Consider the following 12,864-nt stretch of genomic DNA (forward strand, 5'->3'; position numbering starts at 1 on the left):
TTAGAAGTGATTCGGATAGCATCTAAAGGTGTGTAGGGTCTAAATATGGAGTTTACTCTTCAAGAGTAAACTCATTGAGGAGTTTATGGTCCATTGACCATATTCCCATGATTTTATGGCCGTAAACTCATGGGTGGTGGGTTATTGGATGCCAAATGGAAAGGTCATGCACACGGGAAGGTTCTAGGGTCGATTCCATGGCTTAGGAAGTGACCGGGACTTGAAATGGCCTTGGGAATGGAGTTTATGGTGTATGAAGGTGTTCTTGGGGAGTTTACTACCTTAAACACATGAGTTTACAACCTTAAACTCATGTTTTTCCAAGATCCATGGATGTTGGTGATTGTAGGTTAATCACATGTGATTCTAGTCCAACTTACAAGTCATTCAAGGTGATAAGGGCACTTAAACACCCATTTGAAGAGTTTATTGTCTAAGAAGATGAGTTTACGGTCTAAGAATGTTCTTGGACCGTAAACTCTAGTTTGTCTCATTTATGGATGTTTTGGTGCATTTCTTGAAGGGTTATAAGGTTATATGCACTCATGGAAGTTCAGTGAAGGTGTTTAGGGGCAAACTAACACCCAAAATGGTGTTTATGGTCTAAGATTGAGGGTTTACGATCCAAGCATGTTCTTGGACCGTAAAATCATGTTAGGTCCCTTCTTGTATGATTTGGTGCTTCAAATGATGAGGAAGAAGGTCCTAGACACATTTGGAAGCATGTGGTGGTGTTTAAGAGCATTTTTAACACCTTAAGAGGTGTTTATGGTTCATGCATGGGGGTTTACGGTCCAAGAAGGATCTTGGGCCGTAAACTCATGTTCATACATCAAATGTCATGATTTTTGGGTCCTTATTCCATGCATGCAAGTTTCTAGGTCAAATCTAGGCCCTAGAAGTGTTTTGGAGGGGTTTTGAGGCTTCAAAACCCTCATATGAGGTGTTCACGACCTAAGGAGGGTTCTTAGACCATAAACACATGTTCATATGTGTTTTGGGTGATTCCAACATGAATTTGCAAACCATTCAAGTTAAACAAGTTTAGGATGGATTTCTTACCAAATGATGCTTGAAATGGGGTTTTTGAGCCAATTCGAGTTCTAGAGAGAGAGAGTGTAAAGAGAGAAAGTTTTTAGTGAGAGGGAAAAATCCTCAAAATGATGTCACTCAATCCCTTATATAGGGGTTGAGTTTGTGGCCCGGTGGGATTCTACCCGATACTGTCGTTAGACGGTGCTTTTGGTTGCACCCGATAAAGTTGTCGTAATTAAGACTTAAATGAAAATAATAATTTTCCAAACAAATATGGAAAATATTTTTAATGATAAAAATATATCCCGACAAATACAAAACGAAAATAAAAGTTGCGATAAAATTAATTTAATGCAAAGGTTAACGGAACGAATTTATTACGACGGTTTTATTTGACGGGAATGGTTTTAGCGACAGAATAAATTATTGGTTGTCACATTTCACTCTCTTCCTCTCTCTCTCTAACTCACGAAATCCTCTCATTCCTCTGCAAAATTTCTAGATTTTGAAGACCTTGAAGTGTTCTTACTTCTCTCAAGATCATAACCAAGGCAAACAACATCATCTTCTTCCATAGTTTCATGGTTAAACTTCTTCATCTTCTTAGTATTCTCTTCTTTTCGGATTCTATGCCTTTCCATGGCTAGAAATCTTTATTTTTCCCTTGTGGTTTGTAGATTCTCACCATAACACAATTCATGTGTTTGATATGGTGAAAATCCGGGATTAAACCCATGCAAGGAGTGAAAAAGGTACACATATGATCATGTGACATCAAAACCTAATATTTCATCTTCTTCTCCATTTTTTTTGTGTTCTTGCATGACCAAAAGCATTTAAACCATTTCTAGTACATCTTGGATGCTCATTTACTCCATGCATGTGTTAGAAATCGGACCTTAACAAAGGCATGCATGATGTTCTTGTCAAAATACCCTAATAATGCACACAAACAAACATGCAATCTGCCAGATTACTTTGTTCGACTTTGAACGGGCATAACTCGGTCATTTCTTAACCACATCATGATATTTTTTTTGTATTGGATAGTTCCACGAATTAAATTTCAAACCCAACTGGTCTCACTGTAAAATATTAAATACCCGATTTTTGGCAATTTTTACAAAATGGTTGCGCATACAGCTCTTTTTCTGTGATCACTATTTTTGTCTTGCATGATCAATGGCCTTAAACCCAACCATAAATCTGAGGAAAAATACCTTAGAAACTTAACATATCTAGTGAATGATGGCTGAAATTTCGTGGCTTAAAACCTCACTGAATGGGCTACACAAATTCATGAACTTCAGCCACATCTACATTTCATGCATTATTGCATGCAACCTTTCTTAAATTGTTTGGATTCATTACTCTCATTTCTTTTCTGAATACATTTTTAACATTTTTCGTTTTGAAATCCATTGCATGCATGAGATAATCTGGAAAACTTCAAAAGCTTTTATTATTTCTTTGATTTATTAAAATTATTGCTAACACCAAGGGTATAAATCACATAAAATACTTCCAAAGGTGAATAAATCCTGAATAAATTCACGGATGATCCTTATGGTGGATAATGACCCCTCACCAAATTTCATCAATTTTTGTTACTGTTTAATACAATTTCCGATTTTCTTTTTGTTAGGGCATAATAAATCACAAAACCACTTTAGAGAATGTTAAAATTGTATCTAACAATTGTCGCATACTTTAACTTTGATGGGTGACTCCAGAAAATAAATTCAAGATTTTTCATCATGTCTTACTATTTTTCCCAATTTTTGGTAATTATAATGGTCTAAAAATGGGAAAACTAGTTCTGATTATCCAAAATTCATGAATATTTACCAGGATATCATATTATACAGTAGGAGGTTACATAAAAATTTTGAGGATTTTTCGCTACTGTAAACTATTTTTCTCCTATTTTCTAAAGTTAATTGCACTTAAATACACTTAAATACACATAAATACCCAAAACCAGTTTATACATTATTAAAATCACTTTTGATATTTTTCCCATGTTATTAATATTATAAATGATGTTACAAAAAGTTTTGGTGATTTATTTTAACTGTTTAATATTATTTCTTTAATTAATGACTATTTAAAGGAATAAAACAAGGAAAAATAGAAATACCCACTGAAAAATATCTTTTATATTTTTCCTAGCCTATTTATGTATAATAACAGTTAAATAAAAAGTTTGTGTAATTTTGGAAACGTTTTTTTATTTATTTTACTTTTTATTGGAATAGATGCTCATAAATCATAAAGTATAATTAAACAGCTTGGAAATTCATTTTTATATTTTTCCCAGCTTAGTGTTGACTAATAACAGTTAAATAAAAATTTTGAGAATTTTTATCCCTTGAATGCTATTTTCGAGAATTTATGTTGTTATAGAGACTTAAAATTTGGAAAATTAATATTCCAAAGTTGTAATTAATCGCACGACTTGTAAAAGTTCAATGTTTCAGAAAATGTGTAAGAAATTGATATAAAATCCAATAATAAAACATAAATTGGCATTTCACTATATGTAGAGTTTAGTATATTAGCATTAGATATCGACATGAAAACTCACTAGTGTGTGTTTGATGTCGTAGGATCCCGGTAGTAAGACGTTGGTGCATCCCGAAGTACCAGTTGTGCCTACATGAAATATCGTGAGTATTCACCAATCCCCTATTTACGATTTTTAAATGTTTTGGGGTGGAAAAGCATGTCCACAAAACTATTGTTTGCATGATGTATTTAAATTGTTTATTATAAAACATGATTGCTATTGTATTGTTATGTATCTTTATGTATGTTTATGCAACACGGAACATGAGAACTTATCGTACTAAGGCCCTTCCCTTTTCTCTAACCATTAACTCTTTGAGCCAATGGTCATTATGGATAGCGCTATTAGGAATTGACAACTCCTCACTCGCCCTATTGCTGGAGTGCATGATACCATATTCATCTATGGAACGATAAACATAGATCTCGATAGGGCTTCAGTCATAGGTTTGGTTGAGACTCATTGTTTGCTCATATACATACAAACTCGTTTCTCGTTATAGCAATAAACTTGTATTCACTAATAGCAATCAACTTGTTTATCATTGAAGCAATGTACTTGTATTTACGAAAAGCCTTATTTTACACTCAATTTTATAAACTTGTGAACTCACCAACTATTTTCATAGTTGACGCTCGTTTTACATGCTTTTTCAGGAAATTAATTAGTAAGTGGATGTAAAGATTCATCATCATAGAGCATGCTGCATCGTGTTGAAGCTATTATGAAGTTATATTTTGATCAATGTTGTTTTGGAAAAACTTGTACTTTGTTTCTTTTAAGCTATGGGTTGTAAACTTTTAAATACTGCTATGGTGATGTATCTTTATCTTTTGCAATGAAACCGTTATCGCTGTCATACCTTGTGTTTCCGCTTTAGCGGGGTGTGACAAAAGTGGTATCAGAGCTAAAGTTATAGAGAACATCGGTTTTTCTTTAAGAAAACACAACCTATAACTAAAACTTACAAAGAAATTCTTTTTACATCAAACATATTACTAGTATAATTAGGTCGGGAGTTGTATCATTGGACCTCGATTAAACATAGCCTGATCACCTATGTTTAATTAAGGAAAGATTTATACAAAGCCTGAGCTAATTATAATGGGAATATGTTCAACAAAAATATTTGAGAAAACTTTATTTCAAAAAAATTCAAAATGGTTAATTTTGATGTGTGTGGGCATTGCATATTATAGGCATACATTGTCATTTATTTCATATCTCATTGAAACTATGTCCCAGTCCACTATGTCAACATCGTCATCTTCCCGCGCTACCGCCTCAGCCGATGAGTCCGGCTACGTTACTGTTATCCCTCGACGTAATCCCCCCGCCTCGGTAGAAGAAGACCCATCAGAGGACACGAAAGATACAGGGAACTCAGTGGAGATCAGCAATGGCAACGCCCCGAGTCAACGATGCGAGGCATCACCTCCATCGGTGTTGCCACAACCACCTCTTTATGGACTTTGTATTCGGAGGACGGCTAGGAAGAGTGTTCCCATTCCAGGGAGGATAGCCACCAGCTCAGTAGGACTTGGCATGGAAGGACCTAGCGGAGCAGGACCCAGCGTTGTAGGACCAAGAGCACCGCCACCACAGCAAGTTATAGGAATACCTGTAAGGCAGCCAGGTATGACCCCGAAGGAGTCCCGGAGGATGTATTTGATAGCAGCAGATCTGCGCCACGGCCTCGCTGTAATAGCCGGGCAACAGGAGGTATTGAACGAAGTGATGACAGGAATGGAAATCATGTATCAGCATTCGATGGAGACTGCTAACACTGCTACTGCTGCTAGACGAGAGGCAGGTCATGCGATGACAACATATTATGTGTTTGGTGGGCTGTTTCTCATTGTGGTGTTGGTGCTTCTTGTTGCGCTAGCGATTGGCTTTTGGTTCTGATTTCTGTATTTCATTTTATTTTGTTCATGAAATGAAAACCCATGTTGGGTGTCTTTTGGGATCGAAAAAACATTTTAAACTTTATTTTGGATGGATGTATTGGGTTGGTTTTAAAGTTATCTCAAATGGTAATGAAGAATTTTATTTTATGTTTGAAAACTTTTACTATGAGGTCAAACCCTAAAATTTATTTAGTAAATGGTTGAATAAAAAGATTTTCTTTTCTTTTCTTTCTAAAATCTATATGCCTAGTATTAATGCAAACCAATGATTTGACAACACTTGCGGATTTCAAAATAGTAGTGAACTAAATATTATACATTATTTTATGTATTTATACGTATTTCTTCTCCTGTGTCATAGAACCATGTCAGGCAGGCCTAGTCGCGGGCGCCTACAAAACGAAACACCTGATGTTGCTCAAGTTGTAGCACAACAGCTCTTGGAAGCAATTCCAAACATTGTTACTCAAGTGACTGCAGGACTTAATGCTAACCAAGGAAGTAGTGGAGGAAACCAGGGAAGCAATGAAAGAGAATGCAACTACAAGTCCTTTATGGCCTATAAACCTAAGGAGTTCCATGGAAAGGAAGGTGTGGTTGGGTTGCTAAAATGGATTGACAGCATGGAGTCGGTCCTTCACATTAGCAAATGCCTCGAGCGCAACAAAGTTGAGTATGCATCTTGCCTACTCCAAGATAGGGCATTGACCTGGTGGAATACCCTAGTGCAAACCCGAGGCCGTACAGCGGCATATCAACTAACTTGGGAAGACCTAAAGAAGCTGCTGATAGAGGAGTATTGTCCCAAGGATGAACTTCAGAAGCTTGAATCTGAATTCTGGAACCATTCTATGGTTGGAACACAAATAGAGAAGTACACAGTCTGATTTCATGAACTAGCAAAGTTGGTACCTCACATGGTTACTCCTGAGGAGAAACAGATAGATCGATACATCCGGGGTCTGGCACCTGAGATTCGGGGAATGGTTACCTTAGCAAACCCAACTATTATTCAGAGTGCAGTAAGTCTAGCAAATCGACTAACCAATGATGTGATAAGGATGGGAGCATCGACAAAGGAAAACTCTAGTAGCAAGAGGAAGTCGGCAGATCAGGGAGAGAAGAAGCATGGAGGCAAGTCAAGGAGGAAGCAGAAAGTCTCAAGAAACTTCATGGTAAGAGCTCAGGAGCAAGAACCAGTGAAAACTCAGGAACAAGGAGTCATGGAAGTGCAGGAGAGAAAGCAGTACTCAAGACCGCTTCCGAAGTGCAATAAGTGTAACTTCCATCACAAGGGAGCGTGCCCAGTGTGCCAAAACTGTAAGCAAACAGGCCATTACTCGAAGTATTGTAAGATGAATAAGGAGGGAAAAAGGGCATGTTACGAGTGCGGGAGTACTGATCATCTCCGTAGAGCATGTCCCAAACTGAACAAAGGGCCTGGTAACAATGGACAAGCCAAGCCAGACAGAACTTCCAAGGAAATCAAGTTGGACGGCTAAGAGGTGTAGCCTTTGTGATTGGTGCAGAAGAAGCTCGTCAGAACCCTGAAGTGATAACAGGTACGTTTCTCCTGAACAACCATTTTGCATCAGTAATATTCGATGCGGGAGCAGATAGGAGTTTTGTTTCATTAGCATTTAGACCGTTAATTGGTTTGAAATCAAGGAAGATGAGGAATGCTTATGCTATTGAACTTGCTGATGGGTATGAAATTAGGGCTAATGATATAATTCCTGGTTGTACTCTGAATTTAGTTGATAAACTCTTTAGCATTGACCTAATTCCTATAGAGCTAGGTAGTTTCGATGTGATAGTAGGAATGGATTGGTTATCTAAAAATAGAGCGGACATTGGTTGTTTCGAGAAAGTCATTAGAGTGCCTCTCCCTAATGGAGAAACCCTTATCATACACGGTGAGAAGCCAGGAAGAAGTTTAAACATAGTATCAAGCATGAAGATTCACAAGTACCTGAAGAAGAATTGTATTGCATTCATGGCTCACGTGCTAGAAAGAGATCCTGAAGTTAAGCAACTCAAGGAGATTCCAGTGGTTCAAAACTATCCCGAAGTGTTCTCGGAGGAATTACCCGGTCTACCGCCTCACAGGCAGGTCGAGTTTCGGATATACTTAATTCCCGAAGCGGCACCGGTAGCAAAAGCACCATATCGCCTTGCACCATCCGAGATGCAAGAACTATCTGGACAACTTCAAGAACTTCTAGACAAAGGGTTTATTCGACCAAGCTCTTCACCCTGGGGAGCCCCAGTGTTATTCGTCAAAAAGAAAGATGGTTCGTTCCGAATGTGCATCGATTACAGAGAACTGAACAAGTTGAGAATCAAGAATCGATATCCCCTCCCTCGAATAGATGACTTGTTTGATTAGTTGCAGGCGCTTCCTACTTCTCAAAGATCGACCTTCGGTCAGGGTATCATCAACTAAGAATGCACGAAGAGGACATTCACAAAACAGCATTTAGAACCCGTTATGGACATTATGAGTTCTTAGTCATGCCGTTTGGACTAACGAACGCACCCGCTGTGTTCATGGATTTGATGAATAGGGTCTGTAGACCATACCTAGACAAGTTTGTAATTGTATTTATCGATGACATACTTGTTTACTCGCGAACCCAAGAAGATCACAATAGACATCTAAAGCTAGTGTTGGAGCTGTTGAAGGAGCAGAAATTGTATGCCAAATTCACTAAGTGTGAATTTTGGATTCGAGAAGTACATTTTCTTGGTCATGTGATCGGCGAAAGAGGAATCCATGTAGATCCAGCTAAGATAGAGGCAATCAAGAAATGGGAGGCCCCCAACACCCCGACAGAAATACGACAGTTCCTAGGATTAGATGGGTACTACAGACGCTTCATTGAGAATTTCTCTAGGATTGCTCAACCATTAAACTCTTTGACCCAAAAGGCTAGAAAATTTCTCTGGGAAGAGAAACACGAAGAGGCGTTTCAAATCCTGAAAAGCAAGTTGTGCAATGCACCAATTCTGGCTTTACCAGAAGGATCAGAAAACTTTGTGGCGTATTGTGATGCATCTCATCAAGGGTTAGGATGTGTGTTAATGCAAAAAGATAAGGTCATTGCGTATGCTTCCAGACATCTCAAACCGCATGAGAAGAATTATACCACCCATGATCTAGAACTAGGAGCAATAGTTTTCGCCCTTAAGATATGGAGGCATTATTTGTACGGAACCAAGTACACCATTTATACCGATCACAAAAGCCTTCAGCATATCTTAGATCAGAAAATGCTAAACATGCGGCAGAGGAGATGGGTAGAGTTGTTTAGTGATTATGATTGTGAGATATGATATCACCCGGGGAAAGCTAACGTAGTAGCCGATGCTCTTAGTAGGAAAGAAAGAGCAAAACCTTCACGTGTGAGAGCTTTGGGAACGGTAATTCAGACAAGCTTGAAATCTCAAATCATTGACGCCCAAGAGAAAGCGTTATTCAAGGAAAATCTTCCAGGCGAGACCTTACATTGTTTGGAAGAGAGATTTGAAACGAAACCCGATGGAGTTCGTTATTTTAAGGACAGGGTCTGGATTCCAAGGGTTAACAATCTAAGAGACATGGTATTAGAGGAGTCTCATCGATCTAAATACTCAATCCACCCTGGAGAGGATTAGATGTACAAGGATCTTAAAGAGTACTATTGGTGGCCTGGAATGAAAAAGGATATTGCCTTGTATGTTGGGAAGTGTTTGACATGCTCAATAGTCAAAGCTGAACATCAAAAACCATCTGGCTTGTTGCAACAACCTGAAATTCCCCAATGCAAATGGGAGCAAATATCTATGGACTTTGTTACCAAACTTCCTAGAACTACTAAAGGTCACGACTCAATTTGGGTCATAGTGGATCGACTGACAAAATCTACTCATTTTCTCCCCATTCGAGAAGATTTCAAGATGGAAAGATTGGCCCAAATCTACATCGACAAAATTGTTTCTCTGCATGGTGTACCCCTATCTATCATTTCTGATAGAGATAGTCGTTTTACATCTCGATTTTGGTGGATGCTACAGAGGGCACTAGGAACCAAGATAGATTTGAGCATAGCTTACCACCCTCAGACAGATGGGCAGACGGAGAGAACAATACAAACATTGGAAGACATGCTACGAGCGTGTGTCATTGAGTTCAAAGGAAATTGGGATACTCATTTGCCTCTAATTGAGTTTTCCTACAATAACAGTTATCACACGAGTATCCAATGTGCTCCATATGAAGCATTGTATAGACGCAAGTGTCATTCGCCCTTATGCTGGACAGAAATCGGAGACAGACAGTTGACTAGACTCGAACTTATCCAGGAAACATCTGACGAGATTGCTATCATCAAGGATAGGCTTAAAGCTGCCAGAGATCGTCAGAAAAGTTTTGCGGATAATCGTCGAAAACCATTAGAGTTCCAAGTAGGAGACAAGGTACTTTTAAAAGTGTCGCCTTGGAAAGGGCTTGTACGTTTTGGTAAGAAAGGAAAACTAAGCCCGAGATATGTTGGACCCTTTGAAATCATTGAAAGGATTGGTCCGGTAGCTTATAAACTCCAGTTGCCCCAAGAGTTAAGCGCCATTCATGACACATTCCACATCTCCAACATTAAGAAATGTCTAGCCGACAAAGCAATGATAGCACCCCTGGAGAAAATTAAGATCAATGATAAGCTTAACTTCGTTGAGGAACCGATAGAAATCCTAGAGAGGGAGGTAAAACATCTTAAGCGGAGTAAGATCCTGATTGTGAAAGTTAGATGGAACTCAAAACGTGGGCCGGAGTACACCTGGGAGCGCGAGGACTTCATGAAGGAAAAGTATCCACAACTTTTCCCTTGCGGCGACAAACGATGACATAGAATGAATTTCGGGACGAAATTCTTTTTAAGTGGGGGATACTGTGACAACTGTCAATTCAGGTCATTTTCAGACTCATGCATCATTATAAAAACCATTCATGCACAACATGCCATGACCTAGTAGTATAAATTAGGTCAAAATTCTTGCATAAACTAGGATCCAACTATGATCTAGGTCTAATATACTTGACACTTACAATTCTAGTAAGTTGCTTAACTACAATAGGAAATGCCAATGCTATAATTAGAATGAAGCTTTCAAGCTTTGTTATAATTGAAAAAGGGTATAAAACCCTAAAAATAAATTAAAATATTCTAATTATACTTCATCATGTTGATGAATGTCAAACAATATTCCAAAAACCCTAAAGAGCCAAAAATCCAAACTTATAAATTATAAAGCTTAAAAACTTTATAAAATTTGGTTATAAACTTCCAAATATAAAATTATTATTAATCAAATTATGAATTATAATCAATGAAATAGAAATTAAATTATCAAGTATTAATCATAATTTATTTGTTAAAAACAAGATTTTTAAATAAATCAAATTGCTTAATAAGCACTTTTATAAAAATTAATGGCTTTATATAAATAATGGAGATAAATTTTATAAAATTTAAATTAGGAGAGAGGAGGCCTAATGCATGATAGAACCGGCCATCTCCTCTCCCCATGCACTCTCTCTTCCCCAAAACTCAATGATTAAACTTATTCCCTCACTCCACCTCTTCTTTCTTCACTCTCTTCACACACTTCACTCTCTTCCTCTCTCTCTCTAACTCACGAAATCCTCTCATTCCTCTGCAAATTTCGAGATTTTGAAGACCTTGAAGTGTTCTTACTTCTCTCAAGATCATAACCAAGGCAAACAACATCATCTTCTTCCATAGTTTCATGGTTAAACTTCTTCATCTTCTTAGTATTCTCTTCTTTTCGGATTCTATGCCTTTCCATGGCTAGAAATCTTTATTTTTCCCTTGTGGTTTGTAGATTCTCACCATAACACAATGCATGTGTTTGATATGGTGAAAATTCGGGATCAAACCCATGCAAGGAGTGAAAAAGGTGCACATATGATCATGTGACATCAAAACCTAATATTTCATCTTCTTCTCCATTTCTTTTGTGTTCTTGCATGACCAAAAGCATTTAAACCATTTCTAGTACATCTTGGATGCTCATTTACTCCATGCATGTGTTAGAAATCGGACCTTAACAAAGGCATGCATGATGTTCTTGTCAAAATACCCTAATAATGCACACAAACAAACATGCAATCTGCCAGATTACTTTGTTCGACTTTAAACGGCCATAATTCGGTCATTGCTTAACCAAATCATGATATTCTTTTTTTATTGGATAGTTCCACGATCTAGCTTTCAAACCCAACTGGTCTCACTGTAAAATATTAAACACCCGATTTTTGGCAATTTTTACAAAATGGTTGCGCATACAGCTCTTTTTCTGTGATCACTATTTTTGTCTTGCATGATCAATGGCCTTAAACCCAACCATAAATCTGAGGAAAAATACCTTAGAAACTTAACATATCTAGTGAATGATGGCTAAAATTTCGTGGCTTAAAACCTCACTGAATGGGCTACACAAATTCATGAACTTCAGCCACATCTACATTTCATGCATTATTGCATGCAACCTTTCTTAAATTGTTTGGATTCATTACTCTCATTTCTTTTCTGAATACATTTTTAACATTTTTCCTTTTGAAATCCATTGCATGCATGAGATAATCTGGAAAACTTCAAAAGCTTTTATTATTTCTTTGATTTATTAAAATTATTGCTAAAACCAAGGGCATAAATCACATAAAATACTTCCAAGGTGAATAAATCCTGAATAAATTCACGGATGATCCTTATGGTGGATAATGACCCCTCACCAAATTTCATCAATTTTTGTTACTGTTTAATACAATCTCCGATTTTCTTTTTGTTAGGGCATAATAAATCACAAAACCACTTTAGAAAATGTGAAAATTGTATCTAACAATTTTCGCATACTTTACCTTTGATGGGTGACTCCAGAAAATAAATTCAAGATTTTTCATCATGTCTTACTATTTTTCCCAATTTTTGGTAATTATAATGGTCTAAAAATGGGAAAACTAGTTCTGATTATCCAAAATTCATGAATATTTACCAGGATATCATATTATACAGTAGGAGGTTACATAAACATTTTGAGGATTTTCTCTACTGTAAACTATTTTTCTCCTATTTTCTAAAGTTAATTGCACTTAAATACACTTAAATACACATAAATACCCAAAACCAGTTTATACATTATTAAAATCACTTTTGATAGTTTTACCAGGTTATTATTATTTTAAATGATGTTACAAAAATTTTTGGTGATTTATTTTAACTGTTTAATATTATTTCTTTAATTAATGACTATTTAAAGGAATAAAACAAGGAAAAATAGAAATACCCACTGAAA

General features: G+C 37.0%; 1 protein-coding gene across 1 annotated transcript; it reads left to right on the forward strand.

The window, feature by feature from the left end:
• Positions 1 to 6,431: 6,431 nt before the first annotated feature.
• On the forward strand, positions 6,432 to 7,016 carry LOC128126874 (uncharacterized). Its single transcript, XM_052765027.1, has one exon. The coding sequence runs from the start codon at positions 6,432 to 6,434 to the stop codon at positions 7,014 to 7,016; it is 585 nt and encodes a 194-aa protein (XP_052620987.1).
• Positions 7,017 to 12,864: the final 5,848 nt, after the last annotated feature.

Source organism: Lactuca sativa, chromosome 6 (assembly GCF_002870075.4).
Source record: "Lactuca sativa cultivar Salinas chromosome 6, Lsat_Salinas_v11, whole genome shotgun sequence".
Classification (NCBI taxonomy): domain Eukaryota; kingdom Viridiplantae; phylum Streptophyta; class Magnoliopsida; order Asterales; family Asteraceae; genus Lactuca; species Lactuca sativa.